General features: G+C 41.8%; 1 protein-coding gene across 3 annotated transcripts; it reads right to left on the bottom strand.

The window, feature by feature from the left end:
• Positions 1–1,355: 1,355 nt before the first annotated feature.
• Positions 1,356–22,484, bottom strand: LOC132821873 (carboxypeptidase N subunit 2). Of its 3 annotated transcripts, none has more exons than XM_060834782.1 (3): positions 22,367–22,484; positions 8,576–10,397; positions 1,356–7,280 (listed from the first exon to the last, which is right to left on the bottom strand). In XM_060834782.1, exons 1-3 carry the CDS (start codon positions 22,456–22,458, stop codon positions 7,191–7,193), a joined length of 2,004 nt encoding a protein of 667 aa, XP_060690765.1. In that variant the 5' UTR covers positions 22,459–22,484; the 3' UTR covers positions 1,356–7,190. The 3 variants fall into 3 exon arrangements, with proteins under 3 accessions (XP_060690765.1, XP_060690764.1, XP_060690763.1); XM_060834781.1 differs by lacking the exon at positions 1,356–7,280 and adding an exon at positions 20,186–20,229 and having other exon boundaries at positions 7,890–10,397; XM_060834780.1 differs by lacking the exon at positions 1,356–7,280 and having other exon boundaries at positions 7,890–10,397.
• Positions 22,485–23,126: the final 642 nt, after the last annotated feature.

Here is a 23,126-nt window from a genome sequence, read left to right as displayed (position 1 = left end):
AGGGAGAGGCTGAACAGGGTGGGGCTGTTTTCCTGGAGTGTAGGAGGCTGAGGGGTGACCTCATAGAGGTTTATAAAATCATGAAGGGCATGGATAGAATAAATAGACAAAGTCTTTTCCCTGGGTTGGGGGGTGGGGTTGGGGTCTAGAACTTGAGGGTATAGGTTTAGGGTGAGAGGAGAAAGATGTAAAAGGGACTTAAGTGGCAATGTTTTCACAGAGAGTGGTGCATGTATGGAATGAGCTGCCCAAGCAAGTTGTGAAGGCTGATACAATTACAACATTTAAAAGGCATCTGAATGGTTATATGAATAGGAAGGGTTTAGAGGGATATGGGCCAAATGCTGAAAAATGGGATGAGATTTGGTTAGGCTATCAGGTCAGCATGGCCAAATTGGACTGAATGGTCTGTTTCCATGCTGTATATCTCTATGACTCTATGACACTAAGTTTTATCTTGACCTTAGGAGCAACGTGCTGCATCTTTTGTGTATCTGCCAATCAGCAAGGCACAACTCTCACTATGTAGTAGTGAGTTGCCAGAGAAGGGAAATTACTGCTAATTAAACACCTTATTAATGCCACGTCTCACCTCATTAGTACTCAGCTTCTTATCCTCCCAAATAAGCCAAGCAAGTCAGATGTTGACATTTCTCCATATGACAGTCAGAGGGATACCTGGTGGCTGTGGCCTGGATCTGTGTTGCTCAGTCAACAGCATTGCAGGGCATGGCCTATGGCCATGAACTGCTTTATCCCTTGTCCATGGACCTAACATTTGCCCATCTCTTATGACCATCTGATACCTCACTGATCCACTTGTAAGTTGCTTCAGAAGTATAGATCTGTATCACAGATTGCATCAGTAGCTAGCATTGAAATGCAGCTGCAAGGACACTTTGCTTGCATGGACAGGCACCTAGCTACTGATCAGCCCAAGCTGCATCTCAGGGCTGACTGCAGGCTCTTTTAGCACTAACTCGTTTAGTGGGCCTTTTCCAGACTCAGAGCATCCATGTCCTGCCTCATCTTGCCTGTTAGCATGTTGGAAACCAAAGGCTACCTTTACTGCTGCATTGAGATGCTCCTGTGTGCAGACAGACAGGCTGCTTGTCAAGCTTGTCAGAAGGGATTTAACTGGGTGGCAACATCTTGATGTATGGTCCATAAACATCAATCTAAAACCTACAGTGTGTTCCAGCTGCTTACGCAATGCTACCCTGAGCAGATGCCTAAACATGGCTGAAGCCCACCACTAGTATTGGTATCAGCCCTTGACTGATCATTCTGCTCTCCCTCATTCAGATGCACCTCCACGCCCCCCCCCCCCCCCACCCCAGACTTCTCTGAGGCATACTCCCCTAAGACTTTGAGACAGTCCAACTGCTTGCAGCGGATGCATTGGGTTTGACATGAATGCTGCGCCACATGGTACAGGTGTGGAATAGGATGTGGCACACTGCTGTGCAGCCACCTTTAAAGTGCCCTTGACTGAGGATTGCTGTGCCACATGACCAGCTGCCTGGTTATATGACTATGCCAATTTGCAATGGTAAATCAAGGCATTTATGCTGTGGGTCTGCTGTTAGATGCCAAGTGAACAGGCACTAAGACAGTGTGTGAGCAGTGCAAGTAGGCAGCCTGGTCCAAGCCATGGGCTGGGTGTCTGTCCTCGTTAAATACTAGGACCTAATGCAACCATGCGCCACTGGTTACTGGTGTGCCCCACAATGCAACACTGACCTTCCCGGGCACACTGCCAAGTCATTGGCAAAGTGCCAGCATGGTGGCGAGGATTAGCTGAATGTCAGATGCTATGCCCATGGATGAAGGATATGCGTGTTTGGTGCCCATAGGGTATGCCCTGGGCTGCAGCTTGGCCGTGGGCAACATGGGAGTCGTTTGGACATAGTAGAGGGATGAATCCACCAGACACCCGCTCCAATTTCCATGCCAGGTACTCTTGAGGGCTAGTTTATTGAGTGTATGATCAGAAGTAGAATTTAATTAGATGAGTTGGACCATTAACATGGAGCTTATCAACAAGGGCCATTGTGACCACAACTGTCATCAACCCCATCACATCTGGGTATCTCCCCTGGACAGTCTCGCAGCTCATAGTCCCTGATTCCTGCATTGATCACTTCTACCTACTCCCACCAACTGGACTGTCCAGGCAGACCAATTGTTTCTACTGTTCCTGTGTCATGGAATTTATCTTTTCCTATCTTGACTTGACTTTGTTTCTCCCCATGCCCAGTTCCTTTCTATTTATACCCGCAGTTCTTTTGATGCTGTACATCAGTGTCAGACCTTCCAACAAGCGAGAGGTCATGCTTTCAAGGTGAGCGGTGGAAAGTTTAAGGGGCATACACATGGCAAGTACTTCACACAGAGGGTGGTGGACATTTGGAACGCATTGCCAGCAGAGGTGGTAGAGGCAGGCATGGTAGATTCATTTAAGATGCATCTGGACAGATGCATGAGTAGGTGGGGAGCAGATGCTTAAGAATTGACCGACAGGTTTAGACAGTAGATTTGGATCGGTTCAGGCTTGGAGGGCTGAAGGGCCTGTTCCTGGGCTGTAAATTTTCTTTGTTCTTTGTTCTTAAACAGGAGAATATAATGCACTTCAAAATGATGTGCTGGTTGCCATGGGCACCAATTAAACACTTAGATAATCTTCAGCAAGCCCTGCGTCAAACGTGGATTGATTGTGGGCAGCTTGTAAAGCAGCGATTCCCAGGTTTCAAACCACAGAAATGACCTTACAGATCATATATTAACTCATTGATTGAGGACGCTGATAGGTCAATCCCTCTGGTGTGTTAGAGTCATAGAGTCATAGAGATGTACAGCACGGAAACAGACACCTCGGTCCAACCCGTCCATGCCGACCAGATATCCCAACCCAATCTAGTCCCACCTGCCCATATCCCTCCAAACCCTTCCTATTCATATACCCATCCAAATGCCTCTTAAATGTTGCAATGTTTGAGGAATTTGACTCTACAGCCGCTGAACAGCAACTGCGGTATTGAGAAAAGTGACCCTTTGTTTTGAAAAGAGACAATCTGATAAGAAAATGGAGCCACAACAGAAGCCTGAGGGAAAAGTGTATGAGTAGGCAGAGTAAAGCAGGAGGGAAAGAATAGACCAGGGCGCTTAGCTCCGGGGACAGGAGAGAAACGCTCTAAATGTGACAAGAAGTGGCAGTTTAAGTGGGCCAGCAGGGATCCAAGCAAAACTTCTCCAATAAATGGAGGAAAGGAAGAAGGAGATTTTGACTCTGAAAAATGGAGGAACTATGCTGAGAGGTAGCTGAACTCAGAGGGTCAATGGGGAAGGTCCCTGCCCAGAATGGGAGGGAGGGAATCTCCTACTCTGCCCTGCCTTTGGTGACATTCTGAAGGGGCTCTGCCCATTGTGAATTTAAGTGTGCCATAATGGACAATGAATGCAGTATTTCCCTGTGCCCTGTGTGTGCGTGCGGAGGAATAGAGAACATATCGAGTAGACACTGGTGCACCATTCATCAAATCCACTGAAATTTGCAATGGACAACCATACCAACTGGAAGGTTTCACAGGTGACTTGGCCATTGGAGATAAATCAAAGTCTTTGAGACTAAGGACAGGGCGCTCAAGACTCAATGAGACTGCATGTAAAGGACTGCGAGGTACAGATTGGCTCATTGCTTACAACAGTGAATGGGCTTGGATGTGGAGGCCTATGTGAAAGGATATTTTGTCTACCTATACAAGAACCCTGAATGCCTCCCTTCCCCTCCCAGATCAGGAAGATTAAATATGGAGTTTCCCAAAGGGTCATGACAATCCGTACAGATGGATTTTATTAGTCTTCTGCCAATGACCCAAAAGGAAACAAGTATTGCCTGGTCCTGGTGGATGATTTCACAAATGGGTGGAGGCTCTTCCCTGTAGGTCTGCCTCAGCTGTGTGAACAGTATGAATCCACATAAAAGAAGTGCTTTAAAGGTGGGGTTGGCACAATATGGTAGAATCAGAGCAAGGGAGCCATTTTACGGGACAGATGATGTGAATGACATTACAGTTGCTAATGATAGAGGACAAATGGCATATGTGTCACAATTCTCAAACTTTAGGAATAGTGGAGTATATGAACAGGACCATTTTCTCTCCTCTGACCTTAAAAATGTGCCCCTAGTTTTGAAATCCCCAATCCTTGTGTAATGATGCTGCTCCTTTAACAAGGTTATGTTGTCCTTGGTTTTTTTTTTCAGAGGTCATAAAGGGCACAGGTTCTGAAAAGTCTGAGTTGGATGAGTTTTAGGGCCAATTTATTTGTAGCTAACAGATACCGCCTCAGGCAAACAACTTCCAAGCTTTAAAAAACACTTGTATGATGAAAGGGGAGTGACCAGTTCTCCCAGTTCAACTTTTCTCTGGTTTGGTTTGGTTTTAACAGTCTGGCTGTTCACTGAAAGCAGTCAGTCAGTTATGAGGTTGCTGATCTAAGAAACAGTTACATGGAAGAAAGTATTCCATGCTGCCACCTCTCTCTGTCATGTAAGACCCTGAGTTTGATTTTACTTGTTGTGTCAAGGAGTTTTTAGGGATATTGCTGCAAGTATTTGGAACAGCATCATTAAGTTGGGATGATTTGTTGAGTTTCAGACAGATTAAGTTAATCTGTATCCTGATCACTTTTGTTTGTGTTTCATTCGGTAATCTTGCAAATAAATTCTGTTTTGTTTAAAACTAAGTAGTTTGACCAGCTGCATCCCTCCTAATATATCCACTTGACACCTGCTTAAAACAACTAGCAAAGTTAGGGATCAGGCTACTTTCTTGAAATGTTTTGAGGGGGTCCGGTCTGATCCATAACACTAGAGAACACCTACCATTAACCCTATCTATATCCCTTGTGATTTCATAAACTTTTATAGGGTCGTCAAGTCATACAGCAAGAAACAAACACTTCAATCCAACCAGTCCATGCCAAACATAATCCTGAATCAAACTAGTCCCACCAACCTGCTCCTGACCCATATCCTTCCAAATCTTTCCTATTCATATATCTATCCAAATGTTTTTTAAACTTTGTAATTATACTCATATCCATCAGTTTTTCAGGAAGTTCATTCCATATGCGAACCACCCTCTGTGCAATGAATTTTTCTCCAATGTCTTTTTTAAATCTCTCCCCTCTCACCTTAAAAATGTGCCCCCCAAGTATTGAAATCCACCATCCTGGGGAAAAGGCAACTACCACTCACTCTATCTACACCTCTCATTACTTTATTAACTTCTGCCAGATATCCTCCCAAACTCCTACATTCAAGTGAAAAAATAATCCCACTCTATCCAGCGTTTCTTTATAACTCAAACCTTCCATATCCAGCAATATCCTGGTAAATCTCTTCTGAATCCTCTCCAGCTTAATAATATCTTTCCTACAATAGAATGACCAGAACTGGATACAGTATACCAGAAGACGTCTCACCAATGTCCTCAACATGACTTCCTAACTCTTATACTCAAAGGACTGAGCAATGAAGGCAAGCATGCCAAATGCTTTTTTAACCACCTTGTCTATATAGAACATAGAACATAGAACATTACAGCGCAGTACAGGCCCTTCGGCCCTCGACTTTGCGCTGACCTGTCATACCAATCTGAAGCCGATCTAACCTACACTATTCCATGTACGTCCATATACTTGTCCAATGACGACTGAAATGTACTTAACGTTGGAGAATCTACTACCATTGCAGGCAAAGCATTCCATACCCGTACTACTCTCTGAATAAAGAAACTACCTCTGACATCTGTCCTATATCTATCACCCCTCAATTTAAAGCTATGACCCCTCGTACTCACCGTCACGATTCTTGGAAAAAGGCTCTCCCTGTCCACCCTATCTAACTCTCTGATTATCTTATATGTCTCTATTAAGTCACCTCTCAACCTTCTTCTCTCTAACGAAAACAGTCTCAGGTCCCTCAGCCTTTCCTCATAAGACCTTCCCTCCATACCAGGCAACATCCTAGTAAATCTCCTCTGCAACCTTTCCAAAGCTTCCACATCCTTCTTATAATGCAGTGACCAGAACTGTATACAATACTCCAAGTGCGGCCGCACTAGAGTTTTGTACAGCTGCAGCATAACCTCATGGTTCCGGAACTTGATCCCTATATTAATAAAAGCTAAAACACTGTCTGCCTTCTTAACAACCCTGTCAACCTGGGTGACAAATTTCAAGGATCTGTGTATATGGACACCGAGATCTCTCTGCTCATCTACACTACCAAGAATCTTACCATTAGCCCAGTACTTTGCATTCTGATTACTCTGACCAAAGTGAATCACCTCACACTTGTCCGCATTAAACTCCATTTGCCACCTCTCAGCCCAGCTCTGCAGCTTATCTATGTCTCTCTGTAACCTACAATATCCTTCGTCACTATCCACAACTCCACTGACCTTTGTGTCTTCTGTAAATTTACTAACCCACCCTTCTACGCCCTCATTCAGGTCATTTATAAAAATGACAAACAGCAGTGGAATAAACACCGACCCTAGTGGTACATCACTGGTAACTGGACTCCAGGATGAACATTTCCCATCAACCACCACCCTCTGTCTTCTTTCAGCAAGCCAATTACTGATCCAAACTGCTATATCTCCCACTACTATCCTTGATTGGCCCTAATCTTACTCTCGTCATTCTTTTATTCCTTTATTACCTCTAGAAAGCCATAGGGTTTCTTGCTCCTCAGAGTAACTATACAAAAGCTCCTTCTTTGTCCTGCCCATATCACTGGTACATACATGCATCACAACAATTGGATCCTCCTCCTCCCACTCCAAGTTCCTCTTCGAGCGTTGAGCAGATGTTCTGAAGTCTGTTATCGGGCAGTGTTCAGTGGCAGAGAGAGAGTTAGGATGAGCTGGGAGAGGGAAAATGTGGCCACGTATCCTTGCAGAATGAAGAAGATCATTGACTTTCAGGCACAGCAGACCACCTGACCACACAGTGGAGGTGACACCGACCTGGGCAGTAGCCTCAGAGAAGGCTGGCAGGATCTAGTGGCACAGCATCTTCTGCTAGTGCACAGAGAAGAGGACTGCCCTCCTCTACACCATCCCATCCATCAGGATGGCAGTGCCATCTTCCCCTTCTCTAGGATGTTCAGGTCCTGTTCATCAATGAGCAGGGAATCTTTGGAATGCCAGTGAGTCGAAGTGCATTATGGTGTTCGGGTGAATCTCCACTGAGTGGTGGGTTGGGTTAGGCTGGAAACAACAGATGATAAGATGATGTAAAAATTGAATATAAAAGAGATACCATCAGCATGTGTTAGTCACTTAATGTAATTTTAGAAAGAATACACTGAGAGATATCACTAGGGCTCACAGCAATAAACCCTCCAGTAAAGTTAACACAACTTTAGCCAAAAAAAAATGGAAATCATTGATAGTACTTAATCAATGATGGGAGAGCATCTGGAGTAGAAAATATATTGAGTCAATGTGAAGAGTTTGTTGTCACTAGTGGGGCCATAAGTCTGAGGATCATTAAAAGAAAATAGTATTGATAAACTCAATCTGAGATAAGGAGCAATGTTGGCTCTTAGGGAGGAGCTAAAATGTGGGATTTGTCAAAACAGGATGTGTTTAAGAGTCAGTAGCTTAGATGTTGTCAAAAATAAACAAAATGATAAGATGATGTGTGTTGAAAGATTCAGATCAGAGCATAAATACCAGCACTGCTTGGTTTGGTTCTCGGCCATTTCTCTGCTGTTAGTTTTGGAACTCTGCATCTTGGGAATGTATGTAAATATGGAATTGTCCACCTTATTCTTCAAAATATGAAGAAAACCTTCCAATAAAACCTGCAATATCTCGGTTTGTACATTTTTATTAGATCAATACAACACGGTACTGGTATTCCAATTGTCCTATCAGTATTTGCATTCAGGAATTTTGTAATGCAGTTACATTGGAAAGAATATTGAAGACCAAGAAACAACTTGCTGTTAAATTATTCACTGTGTTCTTGAATAATTAATTAATCTAATTGAGATCTTATTTGTCATTCCATTGAAAAGTGAATTGTAAATGTTGTATACAAACCACAGGAGAACTGATGTGAAGATTATTTGAAACACTAGCAGTGTTAGATATAATTGTGCTATTAACTTGCAGGTTCCTCTTTCATTGGAAACCATTGCTTTCCTTGGAGAAGGAAATTGGATTGTCTTTTTCCCACCAAATGTCTCGGTAGGAGTCAAACTGAAAACTGAACTTGAGGTGGTTCTTGTCTGCATTGACTCATGACCAGTTGGACTTCCTGGAGTGTAAGTACTAAGAGTTGTTGGAGTTGAAATGGTGGATGTATCTACCTGTGGAACTAAAGTAGAGTGGTAGATTGTATCCATTGTAGATGAACCCACTTCCTGTGTACTCTCAGTCTCCAGTGAAGTGCTCCTTGGCACTATGGATGACCAAGGAATACGAATCACAAAAGGTGATGATTGCTTGGATGTTATGCTGGTAGTTGTAAAAATCATTGTTGTGGCTGTACTCACACTTTCAGTAGCAGAAGTTATAATTTCTGGAGTAGTGTTCTGTTCTGTTGTCATTACAGTACTGGGAACAGAAATTAATGTAGTTGCAACTGAAGTTGAAATTGCTGGAATCGTGGTTTGCTTTGTTGCTGTCGCTGTTGTTGTCGTGCAGGGGGTCGATAATATTGGAGTCTCGGTTGGGGGTAAAATCTCTGTAGTTGTTAATAATTCAGTTGTCACTATAGTAGGGGCTGTTGATGTCTTCATAGATGCAGTTGATGCCACCAAAGAGCTGCTCTGCTCTGTTGTGAACTCTGTTGTTAATGTGGAAATGGGAGTAGATACCCAAGTGGTCACACTAGAAGTTGAAATCTCTGTGGTGCTGAGCTGTTCTGTCGTCAATTCTGTTGTAATTGTACTAATCCCAGTAGATGTCAATATGGCCGTGGTAGAAGTTGGAATTTCTGCAGTAGTACTTTTCTCTGTTGTAGTAAGACAGATTAGTTCTTCTTCCTTTAAAGAGTGAATAACCTTTGTAATGGGATCATCAGGCATGTAACACTTCATCTCAGAATATGATTTCACTTCATTTTTATTCGACTTCATCCAATTTCTAAGGTACAATAAGTGACAGTCACACACGAAACGATTTTGCAGCAGATTGAGTCCAGATGAAGCCAGGTTTCTCAAATTATCAAATATTCCATCAGGTACATCAGATAGTTGATTTGAAGCAAGGTCAAGCCGTTTCAAAAGGTGTAAGTTTTTAAAAATGTCTTTATCTAAGGTAACAAGTTGATTTTCATTCAGCTGAAGTTGAGTTAATTTATCAAGGCCATTGAAAGCTTTCTTTGGAAGATGAGTAATCTGGTTCTTGCTCAATATCAGAGTTTTTAAATTAGGCAGTTTACTAAGCATATCATCAGGAATAGTGCTGAGATTGTTTTCAGTCAGTGAAAGTGTCTTGAGAGTTGATGTTAATCCAAATAAACTAGTAGGAAGACTTGAGAGCATGTTAGATTCAAATTTCAATTTAGATATTTTTGTTAAATTATGTAACAGTCCAAAAGGAAGCTCTGTGATTCTGTTTTGGTTCAAATATAGTTTCTGTAATTTAAGCAGTTTGGAAAAGATTCCAGGTGGGAGATGTGTCACACTGTTATTTGTCAAAGAAAGTTCCACTAATTCAGTAAGATTATCAAAAATACCTTCCTGGAGATCAGTGAGCTGATTGTGGGAAAGTTTGAGCTGCATGAGTTTGGAAAGATTTTCAAATATTCCCGAAGGCAGATTGCTTATCTGATTTTTAGCCAAATGCAGTCTTTCAAGCAGTGTCAATTTGTCAAATATCTGAGCAGGAAGGACTTGTATTTCATTCTCAAACAATCTCAGCTCAACTAAATTGGGAAGATTATCAAATAATCCACTATCCAAGATATTGATCTTGTTTTCAGACAGATAGAGGTTTTTCAATTGTGGAAGGTCGTCAAACATTCCAGTGCTCAACCTTTCCAATGGATTACCTGTTATCTCAAGCTGTGTCAGGTTAGTAAGATCATCCAAAGCTCCAATTTCTATTTTATGTATATTGTTATCGTTAAATGCAAGCATTGTCAGTGAAGCTGAATAATTCTGAAGGACTCCAGCTCTTATGATAGAAATGTTGGTGTTCAAAAATGTTAATCGAGTTGTATTTGATGGTATAGTTGCTGGCATTTCAGTTATTAATTTGCCACTACAGAAAAGGACTTCTGAACTAAAGTCACACTTAGGAATGCAACTGGCAAAACCACACAACTGAGTGATGAACAGGAAGCCCAAGAAATGTATCCAAGTCATTTTTCTGCAAAACAAAATAATGAAAAGTAGATTTAGAAAGTAAATGCTTCCAATTTACAGAGCAAACTGCAAATAGAATAGAAAATTATGTTTATCATAAATCAAAATTTAAATACTTTTAAGAAGTGAGCATGATAATTAAATTCCCTTTGAAGATCATGCTCAAAGATCCACAAGCAATAAACTGCAAAATATGCTCCTTGTCCAATAATTTTGGCACTGTGGGATCAACACAGCATCCCCAATGCTCATGCAAATTATATCAAAATTTAAATCAAATGTAATGTTTGAACCATTATTTTCAAATTTACAGCCTCAGGGCACACCTCTTAAACATGCACAGCTGAATACGTGCTCTGAAGCAAAAATATCATTCATTATTGCTAGTTAAAGAGGTTTCCTGATGATCAACAGTGTTCTGTTACAGACACAACTCCTCAGATACTGAAGCATGCAGCAGAGTCTAGACACCATTCAGACTTGGGTTGATTCATTGACCAAGTAAAATCTATGTCACATCTGCCAGGCAATGACTAACACAATTAATCCTGTCCATCATCTACAGACAAAACTCAGGATTATGATGGAATACTTCAACTCCAACAACACTCAAGAAAAATCATCGAAATATAACTCTACCAGTTAAGTTTCTGACAGACTGGAAAAAAAAGGTGTGTAGAATGGGTGGAGGTGTGTTTTTTGAGATGGTCCTGTTGGCTTGTCAAGACATTCAGCTTGTGAACTCTTCTCCAACCATGTTCACTTGCTTGCAGGAGATATAAGGTTTTCCTTCAATAAAACTTGATTTTTAAAACAATTCTTTTCCATTTCAGTCCACAATCAAAAATACAGAAAAAGTAGTAGCTGTATGTTCTTTACTGCTGCCAGTCCTTTCTCATAATCTCTCTTTGCTTCTACTAGTCTTTTTAATTCAGCTTCCTTTTGATCATTTTGCATGCAAATTGTTCTCCATGTATTTTTTTAACCTGACACGTATCATAAGCACACTAACGGAGTTATACAGCATAGAAAAGGCCCTTTGGCACATCAAGTCTGCATGGACATAATTATCACTAAAAGTGCTTTAATCCCGATTTCCTGCACATCTTAATTCTTGGATGTTGTGAGAGTTGAAGTGCTCATCAATTTTTTTTAAAGATTGGAAGGTTTCTGGCCTCCATTACCTTCCCAAGGGCTGACCAGACGTCCCAGTCACGTCCCATTTTAATTACCCTTCCCACTCCCTTTCTGACATGTCTATCCTTTGTCCACTCCATTGCCATAATATACCAAACCATAAATTAGAGGAACAACACCTCATCTTCTGCATGGACAGCCTACATCTCAGAGGACTCAACAATGAATTTTCCAATTTCAAATAACCTCCCTTCCCAGGCCCTCCCTCTCCCTTCCACTCCTCTCATCAACTCTCCCTTCCTGGTACCAACTGGATTTATTCCTCCCATTGACCATTGAAGTCGCATCATTTACCTGTGTTCCCATATCCCCACTTCTTCCCCCTGCTCCCCAACCCCCTTTATCTGCAGTTCCCCTTACACCCCAAGTCCTGAAGAAGTGTTACACCTGAAATGTTGACTTCTCCACCTCCTGAATGCTACCTGGCTTGCTGTGTTCTTTCAGCGTCCTGCCTGTCTACCCCCACTACCTTCCCTGGCCATGCATTTCAGATTCCCACCATGCACTGAATGAAAAAGATTTTTGCCCAAATCCCCTCCTAATCACCTGCCCCTTACCATAAAGCTATGCTGCCTCTTAATTGAACCCTGAAACAAGGGAAACTGCGGCTTTCTATTTACCCTGTCCATACCCCTCATAAACTTATACAGCCCAAACATTTACACCCCCACCCCCAGTCTTCTCAGCTCTAATGAAAACAATTCAAGTCTACGGGTTGCGCTTCGGCGGGTCGGTGTGGACTTGTTGGGCCGAAGGGCCTGTTTCCACACTGTAAGTAATCTAATCTAATCTAATCTACCTATTACAACAGAGTATTGGTGTGGATAGAGGATTGGCTGAGTGAAAGAAAGCATAGGATTGTTATAAGTGAGTCCTTCTCTGGATGGTGAATTGCAACTTGTGTGGTGCCTCGACCTTAATTGTTTACAATCTATATGAATAATCTGCAATCAGGGACAGAATGCAACATAGCAAAATTCACGGATAGTAATGAAATAGATGATAAAACAGGCTGTGATGAGATGAAGAATTTACAGATGAATATTGACAGGCTTGGAGAATGGGACAGAAGCTGGCAAATGCCTATTTTGGCAGGAAAAATAAAAGGCAAATTATTATTTAAATGGAAAGCAGATTCAAACTGCATCATTGATGAAGGATCTGGGTATCTTTGAACATGAATCTCAAAGTAGGTATGGAGGTTCAGCATGTAATAAAATGGGCAAACAAAATTCTGGCATTTATTGCAAAAGGACTAGATTATAAAAATAAAGAAGTGTTGTTATAATTAAATAAGGCTTTGGTGAGACCACACTTGGAATATTGCATCTAGTTTTGGTCTCCATACTTGAGGAAGGATATGGTGGCACTGGAGACAATTCAAAGGAGGTTCAGCAGGGTGATTCCAGGGGTGGAAGAGCTGTCATATGAGGAACAGTTGAATGGCTTGGGCTTGTACTCATTGGAGTTCAGAGGAAAGGGGTGCGGGTGGTGGTATCTGATTGAGGAATATAAAATGCTGAAGGAGAAAAAGATAAATCTATAGCATGAGAGGAGGTACATTCAAAACTGGGATGAGGAGAAACTGATTCTCTTAGTGGATTGTGAATCTGTGGAACTCACTGCCCCAGAGTGCAGTGGAGGCAGATCAGTTGACAGATTCAAGAAAGAAATATATATATTTCTGAGGGAGCAGACTCAGTTGGCTGAACTGAAATACTCCCGCATCTAATTCCTATGTTCTTACGTTGTTCCATCTGCAGTTCTTTAGTTTTTAGACACTGTTGATGGTTAGGGTTCAGTTGAGGGAGGTGAAGGCTTGCTCAATGTGTGGAGAGCAAGACAATAATGTGGAGATAAGACTGTAAACAGGTCTTATTGATTGCCCGAGTAGGCTTGAAAACCACGGAGCAAAAAGTATAGTCTGGAAAAGCACAGCAAGTTAGGCAGCATCCAAGGAGCAAGAGAATCGATGTTTTGAGCATAAGCTCTTTATCAGGAATGTTGGGGGGTGTGGGGGGTGGGGGAATGAATGTTGGGGGAGGGAGGGGCAAGACGGCTGGGAGATATGGGAGGGGTGTGAGACTGGGGGGATGTTAGCTGGGAATGCGATGGTTACATGAAGGTAGGGGGTGTTTGTGATAGGTCAGACTGGAGGATGGACAGTTCAACAGGGCAGTGCCAAGTTGGAGGGTTGAAACTGGGATAAAGTGAGAAGAAGGGTAATCAGGAAACTGGTGAAATCAACATTGATCCTATGTGGTTGGAGGGTCCCAAGGCAGAAACTGTGGTGTTCTTCCTCTAGTCGTTGGGTGGTGAGAATTTAGTGATGGATGAGGCCCAGGATTTGCAGGTCTTTGTTAGAGTGGGAGGGGGAGTTGTAGTGTTTTGCCACAGGATGTTGGAGTTGATTGGTGAGTGTGTCTGGAGATGTTCTCTGAAACATTCTGCAAGTTGGCGTCCTGTCTCCCCAATGTAGAGGAGACCATTGACACCAATAGACACAGTAGATGAAATGTTTGGAGGTGCAGAAAAATCTCTGTTGGATGTGGAAGAACACATCCTGCAGTGTGACCAATGTTCTGCCAAACATTAAACACTCCCTCATCTTGTTTCTTCTTCCAATCTTACACTTTTCCGAGAGAAATACCATCCCCCAATTGTCTGTCCATCTGACCGAGACATTTATATCTTCTTGTAACCTACAACCACCTTCATCACTATTAACCACTCTACCAAACTTCGTGTCATCTGCAAATCTCTTAATGTTCCCAACATTTCCATCTACATCAGTTATAGTATATAACAATAAGGGGCCCTATACTGGGACACTGCTGGACAATGGCTTCAATTATTCAAACAGCCTTCTACTTCTACCCTGGTGTCCTATGACTGAGCCAGTTTCTGATTCACCTCACCGTGTTTCCTTCTATTCCACGTGCTTTAACCTTCTCAATCAGTCTCCCATGTGGGACCTTGTCAAAACCTTTGCTAAAATCCCTACAAATTACATCAAATGAACTTCCCTCATCAACACACTTCAACACATTTTCAAAAATTTCTAACAAATTTGTTAGGCATGGCCTCCCTCTGACAAAGCCATTCTGACTATCCCTAATTAACTCATACCTTTCCAATTGTGTATTAACGCACTCCTTCAGAATTTTCTCCAATACTTCACCTACCACTGATGTGAGACTCATCAATCTGTAATTTACTGGTTCATCTCTACCATCCTTCTTAAAAGGTGGAGCCACATTTATGGTCCTCCGGTCTTCAGGCATTTCCCTCATGGCCAGAAAAATTTGTGTCCGGGCTTTTGCAATTTCCTGCCTCACGCTCACAGCAGCCTGGGGTCACCCAAGCCAAGGGATTTGTCTGTTTTCAAGCCCCTCAGGGACTACAATAACTCCCAAAATTCCTATGTCAAACTGTACAAGTTCCTACCGTCCCTTTTCCTGAATTCTGAACATACATTCTCCTTTTCCACAGTGAAGACCAAAGAGAAGCATTCATTCAACACCCTTCCAATATCCTGCGGCTTCACACACAGGTTTCCCACTTGGTCACTAATGGGCCCTATTCTTTCCCTGGTTAACCTCTTCCCTTTAATGTATTTATAAAATATGTTAGGATTCTCCCTAATCCTGTTCACTAGTCATTTTTCATGGCCCTCTTTTGCTCTTCTAATTGCTTTCTAAAGTTCCCTCATTTACTTCCTGTATCGCTTTAGGGTCACAGCTGAATTGTACCCTTTGGACTTGCTGAAAATGCTACTCTTCTTCCTTATCCAGTGCTGAATTGGCCAGACATCCAGACTTCTCCAAACTTATTGCTGCTACATTTCCCACCGAAGGCTATGTGTTGGACCTCTATATTCCACAGTTCCTTTTTGAATGGCCCCTCTTTTGCTCCGCTGTAGACTTACCCACAAAGAGCTGTACCCAGTCTACTGTGGCCAGGTCTTGCTTTATATTAATAAAATCTGCCTTTCCTAGCCATCTTATGCAGGCCATCATTTCTCCTTGTCCAGAATAAATTTGAATTGTACTGTATTGTGGTCACTATTGTTAAGATGTTCCCCACTGCCACAGCGAACGCCTGTCCAGCTTCTTTCCCCAGAACCAGAGCTAGCAATGTGCTGCTTCTTGTTGGGCTTTCTACAAAAAACTTTACTGGATAGTGAAATCCATACCCTCTTAACGCTTAACAGTATGACTATCCCAAATTAAGTTGGGAAAGTTGAAATTCCCAAGGATAAATACTCGATTATTACTCTAACACACCTCTGTGAACTATCTACAAATTTGCTCTTCTATTTCCCATTGACTGACAATGCACTCCCAGCAAAGTAGTTGTCTCCTTAACATTCCAGAGTTCCATGCACACAGTTTTGTTTGAGGACCCTTCCAAGGCACAATCTCTGCTTGCTGCAGCAGAGTCCTAGAGATGCACAGCATGGAAACAGACCCTTTGGTCCAACTCGTCCATGTTCAACCCTATCTAGTCCCACCTGCCAGCACTTGGCCCATATCCCTCCAAACCCTTCCTATTCATATACCCATCCAAATGCCTTTTAAATGTTGCAATTGTACCAGCCTCCACCACTTCCTCTGGCAGCCATTCCATACAGGTACCACCCTCTGCGTGAAAAGGTTGCCCCTTAGGTCTCTTTCATATCTTTCCCCTCTCACCCTACACCTATGTCCTCTAGTTCTGGACTCCCCCACCACAGGGAAAAGACTTTGTCTATTTATCCTATCCATGCCCCTCATACTATTGTAAACCGCTATAAGGTCACCCCTCAGTCCGATGCTCCAGGGAAACCAGTCCTAGCCTGTTCAGCCTCTCCCTATAGCTCAAATCCTCCAACCCTGGCAACATCCTTGTAAATATTTCCTGAACCCTTTGAAGTTTCACAACATCTTTCCAATATGAAGGAGACCAGAATTCGTACAATATTCAACAGTGGCCTAACCAATGTCCTGTACAGCCACAACATGATCTCCCAACTCCTGTACTCAATACTCTGACCAATAAGAGAAAGCATTCCAAATGCCTTCTTCACTATCCTACCTACTGCGACTCCACTTTCAAAGAGCTATGAACCTGCACTCCAAGACCTTACTATTAAGTGTATAAATCCTGCTCAGGTTTGTTTCCCAAAATGCAGCACCTCACATTTATCTGAATTAAACTCCATCTGCTACTTCTCAGCCCATTGGCCCATCTGGTCCAGATCCTGTTGTAATCTGAGGTAACCTTCTTCACTGTCCACGACACCTCCAATTTTGGTGTCATCTGCAAACTTACTAACTGTACCTCTTATGCTCACATCCAAATCATTTATGTAAATGACAAAAAGTAGAAGACCCAGCATCGATCTAGGTGAACTGGCCATGCTAAATTGCTTGTAGTGTTAGGTAAGGGGTAAATGTAGGGGTATGAGTGGGTTGCGCTTCGACGGGTCGGTATGGACTTGTTGGGCGAAGGGTCTGTTTCCACACTGTAAGTAATCTAATCTAATCTAATCTAATCTAATCGATCTTTGTGGCACTCCACTCCTGGTCACAGGCCTCCAGTCTGAAAAACAACCCTTAATCACCACTCTCTGTCTTCTACCTTTGAGTCAGTTCTGTATCCAAATGGCTAGTTCTCCCTTTATTCAGTGAGATCTAACCTTGCTAACCAGTCTCCTATGGGGAACCTTGTCGAACACCTTACCTGAAGTCCATATAGATCACATCTACCGCTCTGGCCTCATCAATCCTCTTTATTACTTCTTCAAAAAGCTCAATCGAGTTTGTGAGACATGATTTCCCCCACACAACGCAATGTTGACTATGCCTAATCAGTCCTTGCCTTTCCAAATAGATGTACATCCTGTCCCTAAGGATTCCCTCCAACAACTTGCCCACCACGAACATCAGGCTCACTGGTCTATAGTTCCCTGGCTTATAATCGACCCCTTAGTTAATAGTGCTACACCACTAGTCTTTTCCTATCCTCCTCTGTCTTTCCTAAAGATCCTAGACCCCAGTATGTTAAGTTACCCTTCCCTCAACCATCTGATGGCAAAAATATCATACTTCCATGTGTCAATGGAAGTACCTATTACACTGCTAACACTAAAGACCATCTAGCCTTACCTTCCTCACTTGACACTCAATGCAGCTAAAATTATTGTGACTTATTTCCTTTGTTATATGATGATGCCTTTCTGTTTCATTAATATTCTGAATCCTTTGCCCCTCCAGGCTAGTTTAAACACCTCCCAACTGCATTAGCAAACCTACCTGCAAGGATGTTGATCCCAAAGTGGTTCAAGTGCAGACTTTCCCTTTTGTACATATCCCACCTTCCCCAAAAATGGTCCCAGTGATCCAGGAACGTAAAACCCTTCCTCCTGCACCAACTATTGGGCTACAAGTTTACCTGTCTTATTTTACTATTTCTAAACTTGCTAGCACTCTATTTCTTAACTCACAGGCATTGGGAGTAATCTAGATATTACAACTATTCAGTTCTTACTTTTTAATCTACTGCCTAGCTCCCTGAATTCTTGAAGCAAGACCTTATGCCTCACCTTGCCTACATTATCGCTATCAACAGGTACCATGATCTCTAACTCATCATACACCTGTTTCAGGTTCTTAATTTCTACCTCCTTTTCATCTTGGGAGCTCTGGGCTTGCTTGTCCTACCCTTCCCTTTTGAGGGTAAAAATCTTATCTGTATCTGAACCATCTTTTATTGCAAGTTGCCCATTTTTAGTGATAGTCCTGCCAAAGCTTTCTTCCAATTGACTTAGCCCAGCTCTATCCTAGCCACATTGAAATTAACTCGTCTCCACTTAACCCTTACTCTGAATTGTTCATTGTCACTGGAATGGCAAGACTGCAGAAAGTGGCTCACTTATTATTATTAGATAATACAGAGAATGTTAGCATTCTTAGGGCACTTAGTCAAAGAAATAGGAATCACTGTTGATTGACAGAAAACAAAACCCAATAGAGAGTCACCCAGGGATGTCACAGAACTGCTGATGTTCATGGGAATGGGCTTTTTTTGAAATACACTTAACATAAATCAATAAAACCCTGATACAGCCTAATACAGCAATATTAAGTAAATTCAAATCCTAGCTCACCATAAACCTCAGCTATTACTATTGTATGGGTAATGAATCACCAAACAGACAGAGAATAGTTTTTGTCCAGATTTTTAAAAAATTATCAAAGGTGATTGGCTGACAGTGCATCAAAGTCCTTAACTTGAACCAAATCAAGATTCTGATTTGGAAAACAAAGTGCTTGCAACAACGTGGACTGGCAACAAATTCTCTAACTATGTTGTGGCCAATGGGCTAAGCAAAGCCTGGTGAAATACAAACAGATCAATGTTTCCACAGATCAGAATCCAACCAGGAGCAGCCTGGTCTTGTTTTGAACACAGATAGTCGACTTCAACAATGGGAGAGTCAATATGACCCAAACTCATCCAGAGGTACTCAGCCAGAAGAATAAGGAGAGACAATTTTTTTTGTACATTCTAGCTTTGGACAGAATTCTTGGCAACATGGCATAATCATATCTTGAAAAGGGGTTGGGTACCCTACAAAAACCCGACCTTACCTCATCTGGTGCTGTGACCCCTGCCTTGTGATCCCACAAAGCCAGAGAACATTCCAGAAGAGCACAGAAAGTGGGAAGAAGGTACAGCCATTCCCTTAGGGAAGACTTGGCCGATGAAGAATCTGTGTGAGACCCACCTTTGTACCAAGAAGACCCCGAGTACCCTGTCAATGCAGCCCTAGCAAGTTCACTAGAGGGGGTAGTTTATGTGTTTGTTAGGCGCTCAACATAGTTTGTGAAAAAGTTAACTTAATTTGCTTTGTAAAATTGTTTCTTTAATTTGCAAGAGTTTTAACAAAACTAAGTTTGAACTGCAGTTTTGTAAAGGAAGAGCAATTGCGTAAATATGTCTTTGAGGATTAAAATATCAGAAGTGTCCGTGTGGAATATTTCACAGGCACCAAGGATCTAAGATTGGATTTCAAGATTGAAGCCAATCATAAGGAATTAATGACTTTACAAAATATCACAGAAAGTGCCAACGGAGGTCCAAAGATTCAGATTGAGTGTGATCTGTTATAATATTATTACTGAGTAGATGCAGGGAAAAATACCAAATTACTACTGGCACTGACAAAAACACACACTTTAAGGGCAGCACGGTGGCACAGTGGTTAGCACTGCTGCCTCACAGCGCCAGGGACCTGGGTTCAATTCCCGCCTCAGGCGACTGACTGTGTGGAGTTTGCACGTTCTCCCCGTGTCTGCGTGGGTTTCCTCCGGGTGCTCCGGTTTCCTCCCACAGTCCAAAGATGTGCGGGTCAGGTGAATTGGCCATGCTAAATTCCCCGTAGTGTTAGGTAAGGGGTATGGGTGGGTTGCGCTTCGGCGGGTCGGTGTGGACTTGTTGGGCCGAAGGGCCTGTTTCCACACTGTAAGTCTAATCTAAGTCTAATCTAATCTAATCTTACTGTCCATAGCAGGAAAAGAAGATCTTCATTGAAAAAGTAGAATCACTTACAGTCCTAAGTACAAACCACATGTCAATCATGTCAAGCAAATCCACTTGATTCAAAAACATGCAACACGTTCCAGTCCAGCAGGAGGAGAAGGGAAAAAAAAAGATCAAAGAACAAATATGATTTTGGAGAATATGGATCCTTGACAACATCAACAAAAACTTTGTGCAAGTACAGGGAGATTGGTGAAGTCATCACAAAGAGCAATGTTGTAGAAACAGAAGTTTGATGGAGTAATATATCAGAGGATGTATGTATATAATCTGCAGAGATAAGACAAAGATGTGGTGGGTATGTAAGGTAAAGGGTTAACTCTGGCACTAGCTAGTGAGCATGTACAGTACATCGGAAGCCATTATTAATGATGTCATGAGTACGTGAGTGCATAGGATCTCTGAGGAATTAGCATCAGCTCAAACTTCATGTTGCGCTAGAGTAGATGGTATTATCCAGAAGTGTCTTCAGCTGAAAGCCAGGTCTCTTACAGAGAGTAGTGCACATGTAGCTTTGAAGATTTCCAAGCAATAAAATCTATGTGTAAGGTTTGCAACTGCATTAAAGTTACATAGTTGCAGAGATGGTTTGAATGTGAAGTTGAGTCAAACCGAATTAAAAATGATGATAAATCATGAAGGGCTGGGTAGGAGGTGGTAAATTAGACAGTGTGAGGTACTAGTGGTACATTTGGACGTATGTGGCAGTCTCTGTCTTTGACCACAGATGCCAGGTCTCTAAACCTCTATCTGCATCCCATCCAAGTCCAAGGCCCTGGTAGGTCATTCTGGAATTGGCAGTGACGGTGCCTCACTAGAGGATGTCCTACGTAGATGGAAGACACCTCTTCTCCTGTCCAGCTCTAACATCAAGAATTCCGGCATTGCATCAGAGAAAACCTAAGCCCCCTGCCTGCAACGTTCTGCCTTTTCTGATCTATTTTCTGCTTAGACTTTTGAAGTTTTCCTCAACCACGTCCTGCACCATTAGCAATCAGAAAGTTCTTCCCCTTTAAGAGCTGCTGGCTGTTTTTTTTTATTTATCTAGGGTCAATTTAACTTGTGATGACCTTGTGCTGTACTGCTGTAGTCATGAGAAGCAGGAGCAGGTGTATGGCCTTCAGCACTTTGAGGCATTTGGAAATGCCAGAACAATTCTCATTTAATTACAGGAAATATTGACAAATGAAGAAAGTTAAACATGTATTGCAGAAGACCAAGACTGCATCACTTCAGACACAGCCAGGGCAACCACTGGGGATGATGAGCAGTGACAGAGGCAGGTGAGAACTGCTAGTGAAGTCCAAACAAAGTTATAGAGACACGGACCGAAAGGAAAAATTTAACAGGCTGGAGGTCCTTTGTATAGAAAACAGAAGGCTTCAAAATGCTATCATTACTGGCCTTTAAGAATATAAAAGACTTTGCTACGATAAATAAAGAGAATATGTGGGTGAGATGAAAAATGCAAATCGGCAAGCTTATATCTAATAATCATTTCTTTCCACAAAGATACAGATGTGTTTCAGAGAGAAAATCTATATACATAGACATTCCAAGAGTTTCTCATAAATGGCTTCCATCCTAATTCTGTTTTTCAAATGAATGAGAAATACCACAGCTCTTTCTATATTTTTCTCATGTTCTATCCTAAATAATGCAGTAAATACTTACACCTCTTTGGGTGGTATTTATTCAAGTTCATAGATTCCAACACAAATTAAGATGTAACTAAAACTTGGAGCTAAAAGTTAGAATTTAGTTAATTATTGGATATAGGATGAAAGTTCAGGTGGACTATGGTAACTGAACATTCCAATTATTTGAAATATATCACTGAAATTACACATCCACTCGAACAAACTTCATTCCAGCAGCATCCAAGTTCATAATCAAGACAGTTTTCTTTGAAGAAATAATCTTATTTATCTGGAAAATGTTGTTAAAAGTGACTGATCACTAAAGGCAGCATTCTGTCAGCTTATTAGCAGACAGTTGAAAAACCTGACTTATTTGGAAATTTTAATTCAGTTGTCAAGGTGTTATATTCTTGGTGATAGCAAACTCTGAAAACAAAACAAGTGGCAATTGATTTATGATTATATTTGCTCTAAACCACTAACCTCAATTAACAATTAAGAGACTTAAAACAACCATTAATACATTTTAATATTCTACAATGAGACTTGCCTTGTTACTGAGTAATGTCCTGACGAAAAAGATTCAAAGACCATTGTTACAAATACCGTCCACGGTTTTGAGAAAGACATGGAGTATGTCATCCTTTGCCTGAAAACTCATGGTGAAGTTGTTTACTTCATCTGCAATACATGCTGCCACACCCCTTAGCTAGATAAACTCATCGGCAACTAAAGATATCACAATCTAACTTAAACACCTTCATTTTTGCTGTTAAAAGTTGTTTTCCTTTCTCTCCCTGCTCTCATGATGGGATTGAATGGCTTCGCTGCTTGGTTCCATGTATTTCAGCACCTTTGCTGATACTTTATACCTCTGTGTCTCAAAAAGACATGGTCAAAAGGCAGTGATGTGTTGGCATAATGCTAGGGTCCAACTGATCGGGAGACCTAACTGTTGAATACAAATGCCTTGGCTGAATTAAATAGCCACTGACAGAGTATTGTTTTAGTTTGTAGTTTCCTAATGCCCTGGTTGCTTCCCCTCATTCTGACAGGTATAAACTGTAAAATGCAGCCTGTTGGCTGGTGCTGGTGGATGATTCCAAATGCTTTAACAGTTCTCCTGTAAAGAGCTCATGATCATGATTCATTCTGAGTCTTGGAAATTTGGTGCTGGATTGTTTCAATCCCTCCAGGAATTCTGCATATCTTGCTGCAAAATCATGTTTAAAGATCAGGAAGACCCCTTCCCCTACAGAAATTATCAGAACCATAACACCCCACACAAACCTTTTCCTCTAATGAAATAT

This window comes from Hemiscyllium ocellatum, chromosome 13 (assembly GCF_020745735.1).
Source record: "Hemiscyllium ocellatum isolate sHemOce1 chromosome 13, sHemOce1.pat.X.cur, whole genome shotgun sequence".
Classification (NCBI taxonomy): domain Eukaryota; kingdom Metazoa; phylum Chordata; class Chondrichthyes; order Orectolobiformes; family Hemiscylliidae; genus Hemiscyllium; species Hemiscyllium ocellatum.
Note: the sequence above shows the minus strand (reverse complement) of the source record. Positions and strands in the feature narration are given on the sequence as shown.